Here is a 27174-nt window from a genome sequence, read left to right on the forward strand (position 1 = left end):
ACAGTACATGAACAGCTTTAAACGCCCGAGTGTAGATGGCTCCTTTTGAAGCCCGGGAGTTCCACGGGCGAAGAGCCAAGTCCTTCCAGTAGGTAGTGAGGACCCGTGGGCTATAGTGGCCGATCCCCAGGGATGCTAAGGTCTCAGTGAGGTCCGCCCTCGCCTGGCCTCGGCTTCCGGGATCCTGGAGAGATCTCACTGGCCGCTGGCGCCAGGCCGGACCGTGAGAGTGACCTGAGAGGCGGATGAAAGCCGGGCAGGTCACCGATCGCCAACCTCACGTCTCCAGACTCAGGGCCACTAGTGCGTCCAGAAGCTCAAGTGTCCGCCGGGATGGGAGGCGGCTGGCCACGCCCCCGCTCGCGCCGCTTCCGGCACCCCGGCCCCGCCCCGCGCCGGCGCTGCCACATCCTCCGGTGACGTCAGCGCGCGCCGCCATATTGGGAAGCGCCACCGCCGCCGCCGCCTCCGCTCGGGCTCCTGGGCTGTGTCGGGGGCCACAGCCGCGGGCTGACGGCTCCCTTGTGTACCCCATCGACGCCCGAGCCCGCCGGCTTCGCCCAGACCCGGCTCCTCATGACCGCCTTCGGCCCCGCAGCCCACGGACATCGCCCCAGCTCCAGGAATTAACACGGAAGCTGCCGGGGCCGGGGCCGTGAGGGAGAGCCGGCCGGTCCCGCGTCCCTGTCGGTCCGGCGCGGCTCTTGTGCGGGAGCCATGACCTCGCTGACCCAGCGGAGCTCGGGCCTGGTGCAGCGGCGCACCGAGGCCTCCCGGAACGCCGCCGACAAGGAGCGGGCGGCGGGAGGCGGCGGCGGCAGCGGCGAGGACGAGGCGCAGAGCCGCCGCGACGAGCAGGACGACGACGACAAGGGCGACTCCAAGGAAACGCGGCTGACCCTGATGGAGGAGGTGCTCCTGCTGGGCCTCAAGGACCGAGAGGTGCGGGCGCCGCGGGCCGGGCCGGGGTGGCAGCCGGGGGTGGCAGCGGCACCCGGGTGGCTCCAGGTGGGGCCCGCCCGGGTGGGCGCGGGCCGAGGCCTCACCTGTCCCTGCTTCTAGAGCCCCGCGCCCCTGAGCTCCCTCTTGTCCCAAGGAGTGTGGGAGTCAGCCCTCTCCGGCGGCGCCCCGTGTGTTCCCGATCCTCCCGGTATCAAGTGCTCGCTTGGCTTTTCCCTTCCTCTGCTCACAAGCATTCTTAGTTCCGAAGTCTTGGCGATCTTTGCTTTTCTTCTTCTTCTTCTTGTTCGCTGTCTGCCGCAAAGGATGGCAACTCCAACCCGAGACTGTCGAGATAGATCCAAAGACTCGGGGCTACCGCCGTTCCCGGAGTATTGAGTTTTTGCAGGTTTTAAGACCCCGGTGAGGTTCGCGGATCTACTTGCTGTTGGCCCTCTTTCTTATGTAAAACTTGAGTTGCGGCGCGCTGTTAAGAATTAGCAAAGTTGTTTTTACTGGGTATTGTTTTAAGAAAAAAAAAAAGTCAATACCAAGTTGTTATAAAACCTAGGAAGTAACTTTTTGGATGAACTTGGTTTGAGCGAGCGGTGAGTTAGTTTTGCGGTTAATAGATCTGCTGTCGTCGTATCCGGTTTGCCATTATAAGGGAGGGCTTGGGAAGAGCTGGGAGGAATACCAAGTTTGCGCTTTGATGAAAGGCTGCAAAGATTTAGGTAGGCTTACGTTGTATTCTGACGTTTGGAAAGGTCGTTTGCACCCCAGATATTTAGGAATTTCACACCCAGAAGTTGAAAAGCGCTAGTGACCGTCTTTTAAATGTCTGGATTCTGTAATTAATGTTTGATTGGTCTTATTAATACCCATCCATCTCTAAAGATGATTATTTTTAAAGACAGACTTGCAGGATTGGGTGTTTCATAAATCATGCATGATGAGGTGGCCCGGAAGTTTGTTTCGTTTCAGTGTGGAAACTCTAGACAACACATTTTGAGAGTCAGACAGAAAGGTATTGGATCTTGTTTTTAAATACGTTTTCAGAATTCAGGAAGAAGGGCAAAGAAAACAAAGAACCAAACCCCAGTTCATTCTATAAAACAGTTTCTTAGTTCCTCCGACTTAGCAGTCGTAGAAAGATGAGTTTTTCCAGGGACTATTTGTGGTTGCGGGTATTAAATACTATCCAGGGAAGTGCTTGATGCCTTAATACCATTCAGCTTGAAGACACTTCATGGCCCTCTAGCTGTAAAAGGGGCACGGTACCTGTTTAATTACAGTTATTATGAGGAATGCCGGGTCATGTGTGTGTGTGTTTCAGTTTTAGTTTTGGAGTGAAAAGCTAGATGTTAGTGCCGTGGTAATGCGATTTTAGAGAGCATTCACTTAGGAAGTAATTAGATTTTGAAAGCAGGCTTCTTGTAATACACATTTATCTTTCCCTCCCTCCCCAGTTTGGAACAAAAGAGATTGAGACATTTTTAGGCAGTACAAGAAGAACAAAATGAAGGCTACATTCCTGGGTCAGCATTTTGGTTCTATATGCTAGAACTCGGTAAAGCTACAACGGAACCAAAACATCGTTTTTGGTATTGTCACATTGAGAAACCGTGGTGAAAAGTACCTTTTATTTTAGAGGCCTTACTCTGAGTTTTTAATATAAAGCTGACACCAGTTATTTTTCTGTGATTGGTTCCTGTGAAGATAATCTGAAGAAATTTTTGAATTTAATGCTACTACAACATTCAGCTAGTTTTGTTTTGTTTTGTTTTTTATACAATTGAAGTTCTTTGATGTCAAGTTACTGAAACCATCTGTTGTGGTTAGTTTGTGTAAATAAGTATACTTCATAAGTCACAGCCAAGGTTCAGCCAGGCATTAATCTTTAGCATGTCGGGGTGGGCACTTGTTTTTTAAAAAATGTAGGTACATATTTTTTCTTTCATCAAGTGTGTACACAGTAGTGACCAGTCCTATAAACCTATCATCCACTCTATTTTGGGGATGTTCCCCTTGTCTTTTTTCTTTTTTAAAGACAAAGTCTTGGTTTCCTGGCTCTGTTTCCCCAGTCACTTAAGCCTTTGTTAAGTTTGTTATTAAGTTCTAGGGATTGGGAATATACAGCTCAGTTGATAGAGTGCTTTGGATGAAGTTCTGAATTTGATTCCCACCTCTGCACAGACTGGGCTTGGAAGCCCATCATGCCTATACTTCCACCTGGGAGGCAAGACTATCAGAAGTTCAGGGTCACCTTCACCTACATAGAAAGTTAGAGGCCAGCCTGGGCTACATGAGAAGCGGTTGGCTTCAGATTACTTACGTGGAGTTTTGTTTAAAGTCTTTGTTAGCCAAGGTGCCTATCAAAGCAGACACTGGCTACCCGTATCAGCATCACCTATACCTGTTAGAGTCCTGGCCCTCTTAGCACTTTTCACCCAGCCCTCCTACCTCAACCTCTGTAGCCCCTTGAGCTTCACTTCCTTCCCCCAGCTGCTCTGCTCTATATAACCCTGCCATTTTGACTATGTGCTCTCTTGGCTTCTTGCTCTCTTTGTCAACTGGCTTACTCCAGCCTCTTGGCTCTCATTTCTTCTCTCCAGCCTCCCATCCCCCTCACATGCCAGATTCAGACTGGACCTTTCCAGATGCCTGTTTATCCCTTCTACACTAACCTTCCTAGCTCAAACCTAGGAACAATCATGTCCTCATGGTTTTCATTCAGTCCTGACAATAGATTATTTTTTTAAGTTCGAGTTAGCTTTTCAGGTTTTTTCTTTTCTTAAAACATCAAGGGCTGGAGAGATGGCTCAGGGGTTCAGATCACTGACTGCTCTTTCAGAGGTCCTGAGTTCAATTCCCAGCAACCACATGGTATCTCACAACCATCTGTAATGGGATCCGATGTCCTCTTCTGGTGTGTCTGGAGTGTAAATTTGTATACATAAATAAATAAATCTTAAAAACAAACAAACAAAAACCAAACCCCCCAAAACCCTAAACCTAGGCCCATTCATGGTTTCTGGGTACTTAATCTGGGTGAAGTGTCAGTGAGTGATATTTAGACTGCTAGAATGACAGATAGGTTCACTCATGAACTCCAGTGAAGTAACTGGCAAGATTTCTGTGGGTGGTTGGGGCAGAGCAGGGCAAGTAGTACATATTTTCTCTTCATTGTTTATTTGTGTTTTTCTCCACTGAAGCCTTTAAGTTATATTAAAATATTTTTTAAGATTAAACTGAAGGGTCTCACATATTGTACCACTAACTGTCACACTGACCCCCTTAAATAACTTGAATTATTTTATTGGTGGTAGGTCTAAATACTTAAATTTAGATCTGATCATTTCATTTACTTGCCTATTTAAAAAGTTTATTTATTTTTATTTTATGTGTGTGAATGCTTTGCCCCCATATTTGTATGTATGTACATCTAGTTTGTGTACCCAGGGAGACCAGAAGAGGGCATTAGATCCCCGGAACTAGAGTTAGATCTGGTGTTTGGTAGCTGTGGAAATAGTAAGATTGATAAAGTGCTTACCACACAAACTCAAGGCCCTGAGCTTGCTTCCCAGCTCTCTCTGGAAAAACTGGGAGTGATGTCACAAGTTGAGGTAGAGTGGAGCTCCTGGACCAGCCATCCTAGACAACTCAGCAAACTCCACAGACCAGTGTGAGACCTGCCTGAACACCAAGATGGTTGGCATCTAAGGGCAACACTGAAGCTGACTGCTGACCTCTACACAATCACATATGCACACACATCTATGCAAACAGGGAAAAAGAAAATAGCCTGTTGAATAAAAGTGGGGCCTTGTAGTCCTTTGCTTTACATACTGTGCAAGAGTCTCAGAATTCTCACAAGTGTGGGAAAATGGTGTATTTGACAATGAGGATGGCACCCAGGGCCTTGGCATCCTACCTACATGGTCTGAACTACATCCCTTCCCTAGAAATTATTTTCTATGAAAGGGGGGCGGTGGGACATGTCTGACAACTTGGGAGGCTGGGGCAGGGGGACTGCTGATCTCAGCCCTTGGAGGCCAGTCTGAACAGCATAGCTCCTTTCTCAAAGAACAACAAACTCTGTTGATAGAAATTTCATTTATAACAGAATTTGATTGGGACTAGTATGAATTCTAGAAAGTTATAGTTAAAATTTTAGTAGCGGGGCTGGTGAGATGGCTCAGTGGGTAAGAGCACCCGACTGCTCTACCGAAGGTCCGGGGTTCAAATCCCAGCAACCACATGGTGGCTCATAACCATCCGTAACAAGATCTGACGCCCTCTTCTGGAGTGTCTGAAGACAGCTACAGTGTACTTACATATAATAAATAAATACATCTTTAAAAAACAAATTTTAGTAGCAATTTTTAGAGAGCATGGAAGATAACCTGTATCTGTCCATCCCTGGCTTTTTGAGAAAAATTCGAGATTGAAGGGCTTACAGTCAGCTTCTGGTGGTTACTGCCCCCTTGGGATTCTTTTCATGGTCAGGACTGAGCTTGGGACCTTGTGCCTGCTGTGGATTCTCTTTAAGTGTTCTACCTTTAAACGACCATCCTTGCCCTACCCTAGTTCCTCTTATTTATTTCCTTTCTTCCCTTCTTTCCCTTCCTTCCCTTCCTTCCAGATTTATTTTATGTGCAAGAGTGTTTTGCCTGAATGTATGCATGTAGCATGAATATGCCTTTGGAGATCAAGGCATCTGGGGCTTCAGAGCCTTTAAAACCAGAGTTTTGTGGATGGTTTAATGTCTTAGTCAGGGTTTCTATTCCTGCACAAACATCTTGACCAAAAAGCAAGTTGGGGAGGAAAGGGTTTATTCGGCTTACACTTCCATACTCCTGTTAATCACCAAGGAAGTCAGGACAGGATCTCAAGCAGGTCAGGAAGCTGATGCAGAGGCCATGGAGGTATGTTCTTTACTGGCTTGCTTCCCCTGGCTTGCTCAGCCTGCTCTTTTATAGAACCCAAGACTACCAGCCCAGAGATGGCACCACCCACAAGGGGCCCTCCCCCCCTTGATCACTAATTGAGAAAATGCCTTGCAGCTGGATCTCATGGAGGCATTTCCCCATCTGAAGCTCCTTTCTCTGTGATAACTCCAGCTGCGACAAGTTGACACAGAACTAGCCAGTACTGTTAATGAGCCAGCATGTTGGTTCTAGGAACTAAACTTGGGTCTTCTGCAAAATCAGGTGCTCTTAACTACTAATCCCCCAATCCCCTAGTTTCAGTTTCTTAAATACAAATGTTAAATAATTTTATACCATTTAAAACAAACAAACAAAAAAACCCAGAAATTACATGTATTTAAATTTAGTTATTGAGTAGGATTTGCCAGTTTTTGAGATTATCAAGTTTAACTGCTAATTTGTATTTTCTGTTAATCAAAATATGCCACTCATGTATCAGTTCCTTTGCTAAGTGCTGAGGTTTCTAAGATTTTTAGCTTTTAAGGGACAATCAGTGTACATAGGAGACAGTTCTCCAGATGATTTGGGTATGATTAGATACTGACTTCAGAGAAAAACAGAAGGTGTAGACTAGCGACTAGAGAAGAAACCTCAGATCAGGAGCCATGGGACTATTGTCCTAGTTATATTTCTATTGCTATGATTTAAACAAATAAACAACAACAATAACAAAAACTCTACCACTACAGGCAATTTGGACAGGAAAGGATTTATTTCAGCTTTATAGTTGTAGTCTGTCATGAAGGGAAGTCAAGATAGAAAACGTAGCCAGGCACTGAAGCAGAGCCCACAGGGATGCTGGCTTGTTCCTCCTGGCTTGCTCTGTTACCTTCTTATATATGCAAGACCACCTGCTGGAGATGGCATCACCCATAGTGGGATGGGTCCTTCCACATCAATCATCTATCAAGAAAATACCCTACAGGCTTACATATAGGACAATCTTATGGGGACCTTTTCTCAATTTAAGTTCACTCTTGTGGCTGTAGTTCGTGTCAAATTGACAAACTAACCAACACAACCTACCCATGGTTTTGACTTCTAGCCTTGTTTTTTTTGACTATTCCTTGGGTGAACTAGACTAAATGTTTTTGTTTTTGAATTCTTAGACCTCATTTTTTCCTGGTCAAAACAGACCTCTATTTGTGGTTTGTCTCAAAACCTGTTACAGGACCTAAGGGCTAAGAAGGACTTAGGCTGAAAAAAATGCTGTTGGCTGGTACTTGATAGTCCCCTTCTTCACTCTCACTCTTTCAGTGCTGAGGGTCAGATTCTGACCTCGAGCATACTAGGCATAGTGCTCCTCCACAGAGCCCAGCTTCTACTATTGCCGTAAGTTCCTGACCAATCTGGACAAGATAATTTAGTGAATATTTGACTCATTCAGTTACTTACCTTTGCCTTTTCTCTGAATCAGTCAATCAATCTCTCTCTCTCTCTCTCTCTCTCTCTCTCTCTCTCTCTCTCTCTCTCTGTGTGTGTGTGTGTGTGTGTGTGTGTAAAAAGTATCCCTCCTCCCCCTCTGTTTTTTGTAATCCCAGACCATCTGGGCTAGGAAGTCTGGAAACCTCAAGTATTTTGGTTTCTTTTCCCTAGATGTAAGCCCAGAGTCTGTGGTTGTTTCCATTATTTCTCTTCTCTGGAATACTGTTCACTCTCTGGAGGTATCAGGAGCCCCAAACTTCAAAATCAGTGACTTCTATGCTGTTGTATAAAGTGATGGGTGTAGTTGGCAGGCACTAAGTCTTATTTCCTTATGCCTTCTGTTTCCACAAGAGAAAGCTTGTGAGGAGCCTGGCCTCTTCTGGCCCTTGTTGTAATTAGTTCTCCCCACATTTTGATCATCTTATTTCCTCTTTGGTGTTTTATTTATTAGGGAAGGAAAATAATCTTTATTACTTTCCAAGGCCAGAATCTTCACAGAAGGCGGCTAGGGCAGGATTCTACAACCTTTAAAAATTATTTAAGAAAATATCTTCTGTATTTATTTGTGTGTGGATGTGTGTGTGTGTGGGGGTGCTGTCTGGAGGTCAGAGGACAACTTGTGGGAGTTGGCTTTCCTTCCACCATGTGGTTTCTGGAGTTCCTAGATCTCGGGGTAGCGAGTACTTTGACACACTATTTATTATTGAGACAGGGTTAGGGTACCCTTGGTTGGCCTCCAGCTCTGTGTGGCTGAGGCTGTCCAGGAACTTATCATGATCCTTCTGCTTCTACTCCTGGAGTGCTGTGACACTTCCACCATCCTTGGTTTATGTTTGTACATTTGGGATAAGCAAACTTCCCAGTTGAGCTAAATCTCTGTCCACAGACCTTTAAAAGTATTTTTCCTTTAAAATATATATATATATATATATATATATATATATATATATATTTATGCATAGTGTAAATAACAGCAGTTAATGAAAAAAAGGCCATGTGTTTGAAACAGAGCAAGGGGGAGTGTATGGGATGACTTGGAGGGAGGAAAAGGAAAGGGGGAAAGATGTAATTGTATTGTAAATTCTAAAATAATTTAAAGAATTAATGTAATTTTATTTGTGTGTGTTGTGGGAAGGGTCATATGCCTGTTATCTGGCTGGTAACCAAGCTCCCAGGATCCACTCTGCTGGTGTTATAGGCACACATGGCTGTCCCTAGCCTTTATGCAGGTCCTAGATGATTGAACTTCAGTCCTGGTGCTTCACAGCAAGCAGTGCTACACACTGAGCCATTTCCCCAGTCCCCACATTTCACCCCCCCACTCCACTCCCCATTTCCAGTTTTAAAAACACCTTTACAATGCTGGGGATTGAACCCAGGGTATTAATAAGCTAGGCAAGTCCCTGTCATAGAACTGCATCCTTAACTCCTCTTCTATGTCTTATTTTGTAGCCCAGGCTGGTCCCAAACATCTTGGTTCAAGTGATCCTTCTGTTTCAGGCTCTCAAGAGTTTTTACTTTCAGGCTCCAGATGCTCTGTGCTCCTGTACTTGGAGATATTTGAGCACAGTGAAGTACAGGCTATGACTTAACAGATGTGAAACAACGTTTTAGACGGGACACAACAGCTACGATGGAGATTATGTCTGGGATAAGGAACATGAACATTTATTGGCACAAGAAGTTAAAAGCTGGGTTGATATTGGAAGCAGTTGTAGGTTTTAAAGACAATGCTGTACAGAGAATTTTTAGAAGATGTGAGTGTAGAAAGTAGTAGACAAACTAGAGAGAGCAAAGTCACTGATCTTGGGATTACTAAAAATGTTTTTATTTCTCTGTGTGTTCATGCCTAGAGGTCGAATTGCAACTTCTGAAAATGGGTCTCAGGGCATCAGGCTTGTAAACACCTGTATCACTGGCCTGAAATTATTAGAACTTGCAAAATTTGTTGGCAGTCCTGGATGAAGATTAAGAGACACATACTTATTTTTTGACCTGCATTTAAGTCTACACTATATGCATGTGATGCTTCGAAAGATAAATTTAAAAAAATACGTAATTACTAAGATTTCACTGTCCCTGTAATTATGGGAGAAATGGGGTAGACTTTAAGGCATGAGAATAGTAGAAATATGCCTTTTAAACAAAATACAAGGAGCCTGTATATTTAGGAAAGTATAGGCTACCAAAAAAATAGGGACTGGAAACATGGCTCAGCAGTCAAGGGTGTTTGCTGCTTTTCCAGAGGACTGGAGTTAAGTTTCCAGCTCAACATTGCTTGTAACTCCAGTCCCAGGGCATATGGTACCCTCTTCTAACCTTCTCAGGTACCCGTGTACACACACCCCTATGCCACTTAGGTCTTTTTTTTTTTTTTTTTTTTTCTCGAGACAGGGTTTCTCTGTGTAGCCCTGGCTGTCCTGGAGCTCTCTTTGTAGACCAGAAATCCTTGAACTCAGAAATCCTCCTGCCTCTGCCTCCCAAGTGCTGGGATTAAAGGCGTGCACCACCACGCCCGGCTGCCCCTTAGGTCCTAAGTGTCTGGCAAGAGTGGCTACATGATAAAGACTCTTGGTGTGTGAGATACTACTTATTTCTTAGTGCTGGAAGAAATTAAAACCAATTTAACAAAAATGGAAGATTTAAAGTCCATAATTGACCTTTATTCACTCAAAATTCTACTTGTGCAATTGTTTTATGCTAAGCATTGTGCTAAGGAAGACAGATACATAAATAAAGATGTGTGTACATATATATAATTACAGATTGTGATAGCTATGCTGAAGGTAGTATTAGAGGACTCTGTGAGAATGACTGGGGACTGGGCACACTGGAGTCCTTTCTAAGAAATGCTGTTTGGTGCAACCCAAGGATTGGGAAGAGCCAGGCTTGGTGATGGATGATAGCTTATATTTAAAGGTTTGTGTTGGCTTTGAGAAACAGAAAGGTGGTTCTTGGGTATACCATTTGCAAATTTTTTAGTGTTTCTAGTGTCTTTATCATGTTACTGATAGCATCTTAATTATTACCTTATAAGTTTGAATAACTAGTCTTTTTCTTGTTTTCTTGTTCCATTTTTCTCTCACAACTATACAGAAAAGTCTAACGTAAAGATAGCCAGTCAGTCATTATTACTGTTAATACTTTCTTAACCTACTTTAAAAAGTGTTATTTGTGAAAACATACATATATGCATACTTGTATAAAGATGAATTGGTTTTCCCTGTAGTCCTGGCTGTCCTAGAACTGTAGACCAAACTGGCCTTGAACTCAGAGATCTTTCCACCTGACTCTGCCTCCCTAGTGCTGGCATTAAAGCTATGTGCTACCACTGCCTGGCTGGTTTCCCCGTTTCTAATAATCTTTGCACTGGGATCGTTAAAAGATGTTTTATTTATACCCCCTTCCTTACTAATACAATATTTACTGTCTTCTCTGTGGAACTTTGAGCCAGCTACTTTCCCACACTTTTGGAGGAGGGGGTTGTGTACAGAAGAGCATGCAGGGTAGGTAAGGCACAGAAGAGCCATGGGAGTTGGGAGTGAGACAGCTGCTTCTCTTGGTCAGGAGGAAGGCCAAGGCTGACATTAGGCAAAAGGACCTACTGTATCTGAGAAAGGAAGTCCAGATATGAGGAGTCCCCAGCTAGCTCCAGAGCCAGCTACCTGAATGTGGCAGTTCTCATCCCAGTGAACCTGGCTGCTGTGTTGATGGCCTTGAAAGTGGTGCTGACTGGTTTGGAAGTGGTGGCTAGGGATGAGTCAAGTTAGAGGACATGGGACTGTCAAGCTGCTGAGGCTCTAAGTTGTGAGTGTTTGGTCAGTCAGTTCAATGCCACTTCAGACACCAAGGAAACTGTGGGGGTGAGCCCGGAGTAGGCATGCATTTTAGAGGTGAGGGATCACGGCAGGAGAGCTGTTTCTAGGGCAGGGAAGAAGGGCTTCCCTTTTGAGAGTCTTCACTCTCAACTCTGGCCAACTTGGAACTTGTTATATAGGCTAAGCTGGCTCAGAGTCATGGAGAGCCACCTTACTCTGCCCAGCACCTGGCCCTTAGTTTTGAATGTGTGTGTGTGTGTGTGTGTGTGTGTGTGTGTGTGTGTGTGTTATGTACATTGAGTGCAGGTACCTTTTCGAGGCTACAGGAGTTGGGTGCTTTTGGAACTGGAGTTGTAGGCAGTTAGTTGTGAGTGGGATCAAACTCAAGTCCTCTTAAAACCTGGTTCCTAGAAACTTACTATATTCTGTAAGTTGTTACATGTGTATAGTAAGTAAAAGTGATTCAATGTCAAAAAGTTTGGCAAATGCTGAATTTATTTTTATTTATTTTTAGGTTGGTTTTGGGTGTTTGTTTTATTTTACTGTAAGTGACAAGATCAGTGTCTTTGTACATACATTTTTCTATGCATAGTATTCTGTGATGTAACTGAAGGTCTATAGAACTGTGTCAGAGAACTTGAATTTCTTTTTTTTTTGTCCCCACCTCACCTTGTTTACAATTGAGAGGCTCTCACTGTGTCACTGTGTAGCCCTGGCTGACCTATAATTTTCTATGTAGACTAGGTTGGCCTTGAGCTCTCGGCTTGCCTCTGCCTCCCAAGTGCTGGGATTAGGATATGCACATTGAAAAATAGAAACCTTAGTGCTGGAGAAATGTTTAGCACTTGCTGCTTTTTCAGAGGACCTGGGTTAGGTTCCCTGCACCCACATAGTCATTCACAACCATCTATATCGCCAGTTCCAGCACATTCAGTGCCCTCTTCTGGCCTCATCAGGCACGAGGCACACATGGTGCAGACATACATGTACCTGCAGGTGAAAACTCGCATGTACAAAAAAAAGTAAATATTTACAATACAAACCTGTATATATGTTTTCATATTATTTTGAATTCAGGTCTTATTTCATTTATTATATTTTTATCTTATATAAATTATAGATCAAGGACATTTTTCCATTTTGTATGTATTTGTATAATACATGAAATGTCTTAGAACATCTGGTTGTTGTATCCTTTTACTAAGTAGACTAGACCTTCAGAATGTATTTACACTGTATTGTGAGTGGCCAACTCAAGTTCCTTCATTTTAAGTAAGAGGTCTGGACTACATAGTGTGGCTCATGGTGAGTCCTTCTTTTGTTGGCACTTTTGAGGGCTTCTTTCCCATTCAAGTCAAGCCACTTGGTAAGAGGGAAGAAAGAAAGCAGGCAGTTGGAGATCCATACAAGTGATGGTCATTGCTGAGAAAAATTGGGGTGGAGGTTTTCCTAGATGCAGTCTCGTCTCCTAATGTTGTCCTTGAAACTGTCCATGGTGATGGTGATTGTGTCTTTGAAATATGTCCCCTTGCTTCTGCTACTGTACAGTTCTTTCTGCTGTACTCTTTGACTGAATGAATGGTACACAGAATGAGAAAGACAGTTTATTTCACTTGAGTTTTATGCAACATTATGAGGTCTGCCCTGAAGATTGACTCTTTTGGCCAGGACCCACAGTAGCAGAGGATTGATCTGCATAGGATGCTACAGTCCCATTAGCCTAGCAGCTGGTGATCTGTTAGAAAAGTTGCTGCCTATCAGAGGATTAGTAGTTTTTAAATGCACTGAGCTGCGTGTGCTGGAACTGGAGTGCGTCTCACCTGACTAGTACAGTATATTAGTGTCTCTGCATGCTCTGGTGTATGCTTTGGGTGATTTTGGACCCATGCCATGTCTGATTCTTGTTTGTTGGGGGTAGTTCTTAACCTGCTTTATTTTGGAATGTCTGTCCTTCCTGATAAAACTTTTTAGAACATAGGGACTGTTTTTTTCTTGTTAAACAACACTTTTGAAATAATGCCTCAGATTGTTCTGAGGTGGTCTGCTCTAACTAAGGTTGGAGTTGTCTCATACACTGTGAGTGAGGGGAGGGACATTATCTTAGAGCCACTGGTCCTTCTGGCTTGTTTTGCTTCCCTGGATGTATCATTGATTCTTTATTCTTTCAGAGCTGTGTATGCAAACACAACTAGTTAGTTCTACCTCTTGAACTAAAACTGTAGCTGCTTGGTACTGCCAGTTTTTTATTAGTCTTTCCCATAGACTTTAGCTGCCGTATTAAAAGTGGCTGACTTGCTTTGTTAGATAAGAAAGACTTTTGCTGGGACACACTTAAACATCCTGTGAGTATGTAGTCCTCCGGTAGGCTCTTGGAATCGTTCTTTAGAGAAAGAAGGCCAACGTTTCTCTACCTCCTGACTGAACAGTTCTCTGCTAACTTGTCTGTACCATGCTGTGGCATGGATTCACTGAAGAACCAGTTCTCTGCTAACTTGTCTGTGCCATGCTGTGGCATGGGTTCACTGGAGAACCAGTTCTCTGCTAACTTGTCTGTGCCATGCTGTGGCATGGGTTCACTGGAGAACCAGGGTGGCTGAGGTTGATACAGTCCCTTGGTACAGTCCCAGTCGGTCCACTTTGCTTCAATCCCATATCGCATTGTTTATTTGTTTTTTGTTTTTAATTATTATATGTAAGTACATTGTAGCTGTTTTCAGACACACCAGAAGAGGGCATCTAATCTCATTACAGATGGTTGTGAGCCACCATGTGGCTGTTGGGATTTGAACTTAGGACCTCTTGTAGAGCAGTCAGTGCTCTTAACCACTGAGCCATCTCTCCAGCCCCCAATGTGGCCTTGTTATCTGGTCAGTTATATCACCCCCTCCCTTGTTCTTTTGGATCAGTTTACTCAACCTAAAAACAAAACAAAACAGTGATGATGACAACAACAGCAACAACTTCTGATCATTCCTGATCATGCTTTAGTACATTCATGACAGAAGTTTTACTAGGAGGCTATCAAAACACTGGGCTACTCTGTTGCATGCTGTTTCTCTTGGCTTCATCCATCTTGTCTTTTCTGATAAGTCCCAGAAACCTTGGCACAGAATTATTTCTTTTTTTTTTTTTTCTTTCTCATTTATTTTCCACATGAGATATACAGTTTTTCATTAAATGTAACTCTGAACTCCGTAGTTTTGCTGACACATCTGAAGACCTTGCTTTGCTGACACATCTCTGGTTGACTTATAACATGAGAATAGTTGGGACATTTGTATTTAGCCCTCTTCTATTTGTCATCAAAGATAAACTGCTAAAATCTGCCCAGCTAGACAGAGTTTCAGACTTGTATGCTAACCATACCCATTTTACTTTATGAAGTGTATATTCTGTCTACTTTTCCGTGTTTCGAATAGGAAAGCCATTTGTGTGTTCAGGCCCCTGAGAAACACACAGCTATAACTTAATTTCATGTGGAATCAATTCAGGAATCAATTTCCTTGCTTCCTAAGTCTTAATTGCTCCAGATCTTGATTTCCTTCTATTACTATTTTGTTGTTGTTGTTGTTGTTTTTAAAGATTTTATTTATTTTATGTATTTGAGTACACTGTATCTGTCTTCAGATACACCAGAAGAGGGCATCCAAACTCATTGCAGATGGTTGTGAGCCACCATTGGTTGGTGGGAATTGAACTCAGGACCTCAGGACCCCAGGAGGAAGAGGCAGTACTCTGACTGACCACTGAGCCATCCCTCCAGCCCTCTATTATTACTGTGTTTTTGTTTTGGTTTGTTTTGGTTTGGTTTGGTTTTTTGAGACAGGGTTTCTCTGTGTAGCCCTGGCTGTCCTAGAACTCACTTTGTGGACCGGGCTAGCCTTGAACTCAGAAATCCTCCTGCTTCTGCCTCTCGAGTGCTGGGATTAAAGGCGTGCGCCACCACTCCCGGCTTATTAACTGCTTTTAATAAATGTTGTTTAGTCTGACAATCTTTTCATTTTAGCAAATCTCAAAACTAGTCTGCTTCATTGATTTCACATTGAAATTGGCCTTTTTGATAAAAAGAAACCTTTTAAAAAACTTTTTAGACTTGTTTTTAGGTCTCTCTGTTATGTACCTCTGGTTATCCTGGATCTCACTGTATAAACCATGCGTATAAATCACAAAGATCTACTTGCCTGTGCCTCTTGAGTGCTGGAATTAATAACCATGCCTGACAAAACTGTAGTTTTGTTTATCCCCTTTAATTTTCTTTATCTAAATGCTCTCCCAACAAAAGTGGTGTTTTGAACTAGAGAAGGACCCAGATTTGATTTCCAACACCCACATGGCATCTCACAACTGTCTGTAACTACACACACACACACACACACACACACACACAATGTAGGCAAAACACTAATGTACATAAAGTAAAAATAAATTATTTTTAAAAATGTTATCATTTAAAGTTCTTGCATCATTAGTGAAGTTCCGTTATCTCTGATGGGCAGCCATCCTCTCAGGATGGGCTCATCCCTTTGACTTGGGTAAGTACCAGGACTCCTTCCCCATGTAGTCCAGGCTGGCTTGAATTCTGGAGGTATGAACCACCATGCCTGGACTGTATTTTTATTTATTTAAAATTGTTAGTTTCTTTTGTATATATGGGTGTTTTGTTTCTATGTATTCCTGAACTGTGTATATGCCTGGTGCCCAAGGAGCCCAGAAGAGGGCATTGGATCCTGGGATCTGCAGTTACAGTTTTCAGCTTCCATATGGGTGCTAGGCACTCTGGTTTAATGTAAGGGCAGTAAGTACTCTTAATCTCTGAGCCATCTCTCCAGCCCTGTCCTTGAACTCTTGCGCCATTAGAATGCTCCCGTGTTCCCAGGGCTAGACTTACAGGTATATACTACTGCCCCAGCTTGACCTCTGAAGTTTGTTGTTCATCCATATGTAAGAAATGTGGTAAAAGGACCACCCTTCCCCAGATCCTACATTAACAACATACTAATTGTGCATTTTAGTGTTTTGTTGTAAGAAGACATATGTGGCTTTAGTTAAAGATATTTCTACTTTTGACTCAAGGTAAATTAGCTGTTTTGTTTTCTTTGTTCTTTTTAAATAGGGTTACACATCATTTTGGAATGACTGTATATCATCTGGATTACGTGGCTGTATGTTAATTGAATTAGCTTTGAGAGGAAGGTTACAGTTAGAGGCTTGTGGAATGAGAAGAAAAAGTCTTTTAACAAGAAAGGTAAGAGGACTTCTAAATAATACCCTCTTTACAAGAATTGTTTTCTGTTTCAATGATCACTATTTCTAATAGCTTTATAATATTTAAATAGTTTAAAATTGTCCTTATTGGATTACATTCTTGGCTTTTCTGATTTTTGCATATGCAACATGATGCTACTCACTGTTAGGGTTGATGACCACTGTACGTTAGGGAGGTGCCCAGTTTTAATTGTTTCTGAAAAAGTCGGAAGCCTGAAGACCTTGATATGACTTTAAAAAGTCCGAGAGTTTTGTAGAACTGAATTACTCGGGGCATTAATCTTTTTGGAAAACTGTGATTGATTTCTATGTCTCTTGCCATGGTGGAGGTGGGTACTTCTGTGGTAGATCAGAATATAGATGCTAGTTTGTGGATTTTTAACTTCAGACTCAGTTATTCACAGTTGTTTCTCTTCTGATCTGTTTTTTTATGCTTTGGACGTGATATTTCAAAACCATTTTTTCTTCTGTAGTTATGTTTGTAAATCCAAAAATCAGGCCAGAACCTTGTTGTTGTTACTTAGTTTTTAGTTTAGTTGTTGGCTTTTTTGTTTTTGTTTTAAGGCATTCTTTGCTTTTTAACCAGGGCTGACCTGGAACTCACTAGCACATGTTGGTCTTGATCTAGAGATCCTCCAGAACTCTAAGATGACAAGCCTATGCCTTCATTTCTTACTCTGAACACTGGGTTGTAAAACCAGAGTGATCATTTTATAAGAAGGAAAGCCACTACTTTGTTAATGAAAAGAAGTAATGCAGGAAGTAATAGAACTTCTAAATAATAGAGGTGGCTGGTTGTAGTCAGAGAAAAATGTGTTTCCTAGCCATATGGGCTTATTATATCACTCTTGTTCTGAGTGGTGTAGATAATGTTGGAAGAATATTCTGTGTGATTTAAAAATTAAGTTTTAAACATAATTGTTGGTTCAGTTAAGATAATCCATATAGTTAGAAGACCAAATGCTATTTCCTTGTTCTTTAGCTCTCTTCATGGAAGCCAACTATGGCAGTGTTTGGGTTTCTTTGGAGATAAATGCTTTCTATGTAGTCCCATATGACCTGTAGCTTGATAAGTAGACTGCACTGGCCTCAGACTCACAGAGATCCTCCTGCCTTTGCCTCCCGAGTGCTGGGATCAAAGTGCGCACACCACCACTTCTGGCTGTCTTCAGTTCATTTTAAAGCCATCTTAACAAGTGACCCCAACCTTAGTGGTTTTTCCCTTTGGAGGGCAGTTAGGAGGTGTACTAGGGTTATGTTTTCTTCATGGCTCGAAGGGAGAGTCTGTCTGCAGCCTTTCACCTTTTAGTTACTTTATTCTTGCTCCTTAGCTTCTGTCCACATCTGTCCACATGTCCTTATGGCCTGCCTCATGCCACATAACTGACCTTGGTCCTCTCATAAAAGATTGCAGTTTCCACAGCGTTTCTTGTTTTATGAATCTGATGTTTTCTGTTAAACCCCTGAGGCCTTTTTGAAATTCTTTTATCTATATAATGCAGTTCCTCAGAGGTCTTGTTTTTTATCTTCTTTTCATCTCTTCTGTGTTGGAGATAGCAAGAATTTATTGAAGCATTGCATATGTATTTGGAAGCCACACATTTTTGAAATTTTTAAAGGAATTAGCACTTGTTTGAATCTTGTATTAGTTTTGAGCAGGAACAATGGAGAGCTCAGTGTGCAGCCAGGACTGAAAGAGAGGGGCCAAAGGGGCACTTAGAGACTCACAGAGCCTCTGCATACTGGAGAAAGTGAGGCCAGGCAGCACCCCAGGATGGGGTGCAGAGGCCTCATGAGGCTCCATCCCTAGCTGAGGGGCAACTGATGGCTGCTGGGGGAGGTTGGGGGTTGGCTGCCTGCACTCTGATGGATGACCTCACACGGGCAGCACTAGTAAGAGGCAGTGATTGCTAAGTGTGTGGGGGTATGGAGGTGAGAACTGTCAGGAAGAAGGGAATGTGAGGAATTTGGGTTGGATATAAACAAGTTACATTGTATCTAGGCTATGAAACGATCAAAGAATTAGTCAAAGTATTCCTAAAACATTAAAAAGTTCAAGGCCTCTAGACAGGAGACCAATTATTACAATGGTCAGACTTGTAGACTAAAATCATGGCAAGGATAATGGAGGAAATAACAGGTGAGGAAGGCTTAGAGCAGAACTTAGGTGCAGTCAAGGTGTGTGAGGGAGGTGGAGGGTGAGTCAGATACTGGTCACATGGAGAGAGGGAGAGGGTGGAAGGGAAAGGCAGGTCCGATGGCCACACCACAGACACAAGATTCATTTTCCTGAAGATCTTTTTCTCTCCCATAAGCCCTGGTCTAACTAATCACTATGGAGCGAATGTTCTGAATGATGTTTCTGAATCTGTACTGCCCAGTATAGTAATCATACCACTTTTATAAATAAGCTGTGCTGTAAAACACCCTGGGTTTTTAAAAACAGTATTGGTAAAACCTGAAAAGGGTGATCATGAGCTACTAAGTGCATGCTGGGAACAAACCTGACTCTTGGGAGAGCAGCCAGCATGCTTATTAACTCCTGAGCTTTCTCTCAGTATAGGTTTTAATTACAGATTTAGAGTGTACCCTTGCCTCCCCAACCTCAGTCCTGTATCTCTGATCCTCTTGGTGCTGGAGATTGAGTGATTTTACATAATCAAACCTGTTAATGGTTTCATTAAGGCGTCTGCTAGCCGTGGCAGTTTAAAAAGTCTTTGTTGTTCCTAAAACTAGATTCCCCTTCATATCTTTTATTGAGCATAAGTTCAAGGGAGCCAGTTCCAGACAGGGTTTCTCTGTGTAGGCCTGGCTGCCCTGGAACTCACTCTGTAGATCAGGCTGTAGATCTGCCTGCCTCTGCCCCCGAGAGCTAGGACTAAAGGTATACACTACCATGCCTGACTCAGGGGGGAGCTACCTCTTTATCTATCTATCTATCTATCTATCTATCTATCTATCTATCTATCTATCTATCTATCTATCTATTTGATTTAATTTGTCAAAGTTTTTGCCGGGCGGTGGTGGTGCACGCCTTTAATCCCAGAACTTGGGAGGCAGAGGCAGGTGGATTTCTGAGTTCGAGGCCAGCCTGTTCTACAGAGTGAGTTCCAGGACAGCCAGGGCTACACAGAGAAACCCTGTCTCGAAAAACCAAAAAAAAAAAAAAAAAAAAAAAGGAAAAGAAAACAAAGTTTTCTTAATAACATTTATTGAGAAAGTTGTTTGTTTTTTTAACTATATGAAATGCCTTTAGTATGTTGAATTCTTCCATATTATTGGGTCTTTCTTTGTCCAAGACTTTAAAAATGAACGAATTTCTATATTAAATACCTCAAGGCTAAGCATCAAATGAAATTATAGTAAGTGTCGTTTCTAAGCATGAGATGTTTGCATACTTGATTTTCATGTAGTGGTACAGGAAGGATGTACCAGTGGATCATTTCTGACCAATTGTGTTTCAGGTGATCTGTAAATCGGATGCTCCAACAGGGGATGTTCTTCTTGATGAAGCTCTAAAGCATGTTAAGGAGACTCAGCCTCCAGAGACAGTCCAGAACTGGATTGAGTTACTTAGTGGTAAGCTGATGTACTAAAAAGTAAACATTGAGTTGTGTTTAGAGAAGTTTGTATAGTTACTTACAGAAGTGTGGTGATGGTAGGGATGGTAAGTTTTAACGATTTATCTCCGTTTACAGGAGAGAACAGATACTGAATAAAATGGGTATTCTTTCTTCAAGCTCTCATATTTGTTTGTTTGTTTGTTTTGAGTCACTACGTAGCCCTGACTGAACTCCAACTCAAATCTACCTGCCTTTTCCGCCTAAGTGCTGGAATTAAAGACCTGCACCACCGTGCCTGTCTTCAGTCATTCCTTATCTAAATTAATTGGTACCGTTTATTCTGTTCAGAGTGGTCCATGCTGTGAGGATGTCTTTATAAATTATAACTCTTGACGTTATGTTTTGTACACCAGTGAGTCATTTGGCTTACCCAGTCTGGTGGTCAGTGTCTTGATCACCTGATTTCCCCATATACCCCAAACGGTCTCAGTAAAGGGTTGGGTTAATAAGTTAACTAGTTAACATTGCATAGCTGCTGACTGACTAAATCTTACTAGTGTGAGTATTGACTGAACTTGGTTTCAACTTGAGTTGCTGTTGTATTCTTACTGGAGTGAACGTTGACTGACATAAGTTTATAAGTTTTCTCCCAAAGTATTGAAATACAGTAATATATCCTTTGGATTAGGCCAGAATTCATTAGGCAAGTATTTAGAAATATCCTATACTTTAGATTGGCTACAAATGCCAGATTTTTTTTTTTTTTTTTTTTTTAGCACATACTATTGTTAGGTATGTGTTAGGAGTGAGCTGTCATGGTGTCATGAAAGAAGGGGATCCAGCTTAGGAGGAGAAAACAACGCGTATGCTAGTGTGGGAGTTCTGTTGGGCTTAGTGAAGGAAGCAGTGTTTGGGTCCACACAGAAGGCCCAGCGCTTGATTCCCAGTCCTGGGAAGGAGAAAGGGGAAACTGTGACCTGTTTCCTATTGAGCAGACATTGCCAGTTAATAGCTGAGATCTTTATCAGGGAGTCATGGTTATGGTGGGCTGTGGTGATCGTGACCTGGCATGGGAAGAGGACAATCAATATGCAAGAGTCAGTTCTCTCCTTCCACCATGGAGCCCATCCGTCAGGCTGAGCTTGTAGGTGGCTTTGCTTGCTGAGCTGCCAGGCTGCTTTCCCATCCCTTAGGAGATTTTAAGTAAATAGGACTGCAGCCAACCTGGAGCTTAAAGCATCTTTTTCTTCTTTTTCTTTTCTCTTAAGTTTTAGTTGTTTCAAAACTGTCCTCAGTAGTGATATAGTCCTTAAGGATCTAGAGTGTACAAAGCTCTGGATTGGACTCCTGTCCTGCACTGTAGCTATATCATCAATAGAAAGTATGTGGTGGACTGTCTGAATGCTAGAGTGGCATGGTACTGACACAGGTGCCGTGAACTTAAATAGAGATACTTGCAGCTTGAAGGGGTCTCAAACCTAAGTGTGCCTAATAATCTAATATTTATGGTTCTGAAGTTTTGGTAGTTCAGAAAAAACTGAGGACACGTTTAGAAATTGAAGGAGGAAGTAGACCTTGGATTAAACCTTTAACAGGCAACAGTGCACACACACAGAAGGAAATGGACCTTTTCAGAAGGGTTAGGAAGGGCCAGTGAGAAGGCTCAGCAGACCAGGCACTTGCTGCCAGCTTGGTTACCTGAGTTCAGTAGATGGCCGAGATGTTGTCTAGAGTGTGAGCACTGTCCTGGCTGAGAGACTGTTGGGACACAGTTGTGTTGTACTGTAGTTCTGTGAAAATGTAGGTGTATTCAGACAATAATACCTAATGAGTTAGTGTTGCTAGGGAATAGTACATTAATAACTTATAGATTAGTATATGAATAGTTGTAGAATTAAAGGGTAGATTTTAGAATAAGTAGTTATATAAATGTGGCTATCCTCCGAAGTTGTATTAGTTTGAATTCACCGTAGTCACCTAATGTATCTCGTCTGATTCTAGCTCGGGGTTGTTTGCCTTCCTGACAGTGGCGTTGGGAAACAGTAAACCCAGACCCCACACTCTCAGAGGATTGAGTAGGCACTGTGGGAGACAGTGGATGGGACAGTTGAAAGTTGGAAGTCATCATGCTGTGTACTTTCTCCTGTTCTGGAAGTCTAGATGTAACTTGTGAGCCCCCTCCCCTGTAACTTCCTTAGACATAGCTCTTAGTATTAAATCATTTCTAATGCATCATTTTGTTCTTAGGGCCATATTCCAATTTTATTCTAGCCAGCAAATTATATTATGAAGGCTTCTCTCACTTAATTGTAAGTTCTACAGGATAAGAAATAAATCATAAGCTGTTTCTATTCTTGGTCCTATGATTTCTAAGAATCTACTACCTTATTAAGTATCTTGATTTTGTGTCTGTGTGTATGCACACTTGCTCATATACTCGCACTCACACATGCTCACCACCACTGATATTTTATTTTAAATGCTTACTCAAATACTTAAATGGCCTTAATTATGGGTAATTCATAGTACCAGCCTTTTATCATATACTTTAATTTCTTTTCCAAAGTAAATTGTAAAGTTTTAATGGTTGTTTCACAGGCCATTGAACTGGTTCCTAGGGTAAAGGCACTTGCTAACAGGCATGCGGACCTGAAATTGAGTTTGATTCCACATGATGGAAAAAAAAGAACTTATTTCTGCAAGTTGCCCTCTGACCTGTACACTTGTAGCATGAGTTACATACATGTACACACACATACATACAAAATATTGTAATGAAAAACTGCCTCAGATAATTTATTCTTTTTAAATAATAGCTCCCTCTTATTTCTTCGTTTTGTGCACATTTCCTTTAAGTTCTGTAGGTATTACACTAGCTCTCTTCAAAATCCTTATTGCTGGTTTTCTCATCTTTGCTATCCTTGTTCATGGCTGGTTTGGTTGGCTGTTTCCATTCCTCATTAGTGTGGGGCACATTTTCTTTACAAATCTAATGTGTTTTGTTGGTATTATTGTCTTAAGTTGAATACTCAGCATTGTGAATATTATATTAAGTGCTGAACCTTGAAGTCTTTGTCTAAAGAGTGTTGAAATTTTAGTGTGCCTGCCCAGCATATGGAGGTCCTGAGCTCAACTTCAGTATTGTCTGCCTTCCTCTTTGTGGGAAAAAGTACTGGCTTTTGCTTTGGTAGGTAGACAATTAAGTTCCTTGTGGACCAACATGCTTTAAAGCTTGGATAGAGTAGTTTTCACTTGAGACTAGCTCAGCCTTGGTGTTTTTTTGTTTGTTTTGTTTTGTTTCGAGACAGGGTTTCTCTGTATAGCCCTGGCTGTACTGGAACTCACTTTGTAGACCAGGCTGGCCTCGAACTCAGAAATCCGCCTGCCTTTGCCTCCCAAGTGCTGGGACTAAAGGCATGCGCCACCACACCCAGCTCGGCCTTCTTTTTAAAATGTGCTCTTTCTGGATCCCCTCATGTCCCAGGTGCTCAGTAAGGCCTTTGCACCACAAGCCAGTTGGCGTTCAGGTGTTCCTTGCCTGTCTAAAAACTCTTGGCATTGTCCAGTTTTTTTATTGCATATTTTCTTTATTTACATTTCAAATGCTATCCCCTTTCCCTGTTTCCTCTCCGCAAACCCCCTATCCCTTCCTCTCTTCCCCTGCTTCTATGAGGGTGCTCCCCCACCCACCACTCCCACCTCACTGCCCTGGCAGTCCCCTACATTGGGGCATTCAGCCTTCACAAGACCAAGGGCCTCTTTTCCCATTGATACCAGATAAGGCCATCCTCTGCTATATATGTGGCTGGAGCCATGGGTCCCTCCATGATACTCTTTGTCTCAAAGAAGTATTTATAGATGCCAAACTTAAGAACTGTGAAAATAATGCCAGACAGTGATATACACGCCTTTAATCCTCTGCCCTCAGGAGGCAGAGGCAAGCAGAATCTGGGTTCTAGGCCAGCCTGGTATCCGAGTGAGTTCCTGAACAGAAAGGGCTACACAGAGAAACTTTGTCTTTGAAACAGAACAAAATATATGAAAATTTTTTATTTTCTTTAGGAATCAGCTTTATAGAACTTTTTTTTTTTTTATCATTGTCCACACAAATTTTGCCAAATACTCTGTCTTTGTGGCAGTTTCAGGATAAGCTTATAATCAGAGAGCCATTTTTTCCTTTTTGTCTGTTGAAGATTGATATTTGTAGAGACTTGACTTTGTTGCTTTTATAGTATAAAGGGTTTTTTTTATTTTTATTTTTATTTATTTTAGTATTGATTATTGAACCTGGGGCCTTGTGGTGTTTTTATACTGTAGAACAGTCTCTTACCATGTAGGCCATATGCTTCCACACTTGAGCTCCTCCTGTCTCTCGACCTGGTACATGTGTGCCCCTCCACATTCTGCTATATTGAGTGCTTCTTGACAGCAGCCAGAGCTGTTCATTTCCCTTGTAGAGTAAGGGTGACTGACTTGAAGATTACTTTGAGTTTAGACTTTTGAATGGCTGCTGTATCTGAGAATGTGTGGGCTGCCTAGATGCTCCCCAAATGTCTGGACTCCATGATCTAGTGTGGAAGGGGCAAGAATAAAAGTTCTGTTGTTTATCTAAAACTGTGTGTGTACAATTTGCTGCTGTTGTAATTTAGCAAATAATACCCACCATTCCTAACTTTTGGAATGTTCTTATTTAGGTGAGACGTGGAATCCATTAAAATTGCATTATCAGTTAAGAAATGTACGGGAACGCTTAGCTAAAAACCTGGTAGAAAAGGGTGTACTGACAACAGAGAAACAGAACTTCCTCCTGTTTGACATGACGACACATCCTCTCACCAATAACAACATTAAGCAGCGTCTCATCAAGAAGGTACAAGAAGCTGTTCTTGACAAATGGGTAAATGACCCTCACCGAATGGACAAGCGCTTGCTGGCCCTCATTTACCTAGCCCATGCCTCGGATGTTTTGGAAAATGCGTTTGCTCCTCTTCTGGATGAGCAGTATGATTTAGCCACCAAGAGAGTACGACAGCTTCTCGACTTAGACCCAGAAGTGGAGTGTCTAAAGGCCAGCGCCAACGAAGTTCTCTGGGCTGTGGTAGCTGCGTTTACCAAGTAACTGTCAGAATGCAATGTTTCCTTTTTCTCATGTGAACCAGTAGTTTTTCTTCTATTGACTCTGGTTTTCTGCAGTTTGTACTTTCCCACACTAATAATTGGCTTTTGTTCTACAAAATGGTGGGTGGATATTTCTTTTTGTATGTACACAGGATTCTGCTGGTACGAGAGGCCTTCCTCTTTCTGTTTGTAACCAACCTTATCGCCATATTGGCACTCCACTCCCTATTGCCATTCTCACTGTTCCTGTTTTGGGTTTCTGGTGTACTTTGACCTTCAGAGTACCTCCAGGCCCCCACCTCATGCACAGCGTTCGGATTACCTCGGCTTGAAGTCTCCCACATGTGCTTATTCACCTGGCCTTCTGCCTGCAGTTCAGACAAGTCACCACAGCAAGGCCTTCAACTCACCAAAGGTAAACATCTGTATCTATTAGGACATTTTATACACAGACCTCAGTTGAAATGTATACTTAGCAAAATTATTTTTAAATTGAAACAGCACAGTAAATACATAATATAAAATGCCCCTTAAATTTTTGCTTCTTTTGTAAATCTGTTGTATGATTACAGTTGTTATAATTTTAGCTGTTAAATCATAATGGTCCAATTGTTTCACAAAGCCAGTTTGGGATGGGCTGCATTCCACTTATGCTGTATATAGTTTGAATTATATATGAATCGCCCCTTCTTCTGGCCACCTCTGCCTCATTTTAGTATTTTGAAAAATTGAATTGTGCATCTGGTGCCCCTCACTTGCTTCATTAATTGTTATTTGATGGCAAAATAGAGCTCTCATCATTGAAGGAGAGAGATGTGTGACCCTTTCAGGGCTCTTTGTGAGCTGTGGCCCTCATGATAGTCTACCTGTGCATCGCTTTTGGGACTTTTTTCCCTCAGCTTTTCCTGTTTTTTATGAATTCTATAGGAAAGAGGCTTGTGACCAGTACTAATCTTGAGTACAGTTTTTTTTTGTTTTGTTTTTCCACTTTTCTGTCCTTAAGTAAATTAATGTCTGCTCTGAAATATCATTTATCTACTCATCTTTTCTTGAGAAAAGAAAATCAGATATCAGTCCTAGCAGATGTTGCATGTAAATTGGTAGCAAGTAACGACTACAACTCAAGACGATTAAGAATTTTGTAACAGAAAGCTCTGCTATGTTTTAATTTTATATACAATTATGATCATTAGCATACCATAAGACTATAAACCTCTGCTTTTTAATGTTGATTTTTATTCATTATCATTGTTTATTTACTATTCGTTTCATAATGTAAATACTATACATTGAACAAATTAAATGTCAAATTTTTATTATTATAGTTCATGTTAATAGTGGGGCTTTCAGGTGTCTAGAAACTTTTGGTTAACATTTGATGCAAAAATACTAGATGCGTATAACTTTAGAGTTGAATTTTAAGGGATTCCCTAATATGTATACTATCTTTTTATCTGGAGTAATAAATAAACTATGATCTTGAAAGTGCCTGAATCAGAGCAAGCATGCCATTTGATTTTTGTGTTCTTGTTTTCTTTGCTTTAGGTGAAGTTTTATTTAGTATGGCACAGTAACATTTCAACTGCAAGGCTTGGGAAACTGTCTTAAAAGAGCCAGATAGGAAATACTTTAAACTTGGCATGCCACTTATGGTGTTTTGTTGCAGAAACTCAATTCTGCCGAATGAAAGCTGTCACTGACAATACAAATAAAAGGCGGCAGAACACTAGAGAAGCAGGCAGCGTGTTTGCCACCAAATGGGTTTGCCCTTCACTTTATAATGATGTATAGGGAAATTAAAGAATAAATTAAGAAAATTTAATTTTGTTATTTTATGAGTATGAGTGTTTTTCCTGCATGCTGTATATGCGTACTCCAGGAGTACCTGCCAGAGTCCAGAAGAGTGCATCAGGTGTCAGCCACCATGTGGTACAGGGAACTATACCCAGGTAGGTCCTCTGCAAGAGCAGTGAGTAGTATTAACTGCTGAGCCATCTCTCTGGCTGCATAGGCTAACCCACCCACCCTCCCTCCCTCCCTCCCTCCCTCCCTCCC

General features: G+C 42.1%; 1 protein-coding gene across 1 annotated transcript; it reads left to right on the forward strand.

Annotated features, from left to right (window-relative positions):
* Nucleotides 1–418: 418 nt before the first annotated feature.
* On the forward strand, nucleotides 419–26949 carry Golph3 (golgi phosphoprotein 3). The gene is made up of 4 exons (XM_021208541.1): nucleotides 419–942; nucleotides 16287–16418; nucleotides 19903–20017; nucleotides 24696–26949. The coding sequence occupies exons 1-4, from the start codon at nucleotides 718–720 to the stop codon at nucleotides 25118–25120; spliced, it is 897 nt and encodes a 298-aa protein (XP_021064200.1). The 5' UTR covers nucleotides 419–717; the 3' UTR covers nucleotides 25121–26949.
* The last annotated feature ends 225 nt before the right edge of the window (nucleotides 26950–27174 follow it).

The sequence above is a fragment of the Mus pahari genome, chromosome 11 (assembly GCF_900095145.1).
Source record: "Mus pahari chromosome 11, PAHARI_EIJ_v1.1, whole genome shotgun sequence".
NCBI classification, from domain to species: domain Eukaryota; kingdom Metazoa; phylum Chordata; class Mammalia; order Rodentia; family Muridae; genus Mus; species Mus pahari.

Bases quoted from the DNA above. Each gene is read 5' to 3' on its own strand.
- Golph3 (XM_021208541.1), top strand. From the start codon at position 718: ATGACCTCGCTGACCCAGCGGAGCTCGGGCCTGGTGCAGCGGCGCACC. The intron at 943-16,286 runs GTGCGGGCGCCG...CTTTTTAAATAG, and splicing joins TGGGCCTCAAGGACCGAGAG to GGTTACACATCATTTTGGAA. The intron at 16,419-19,902 runs GTAAGAGGACTT...ATTGTGTTTCAG, and splicing joins AAAGTCTTTTAACAAGAAAG to GTGATCTGTAAATCGGATGC.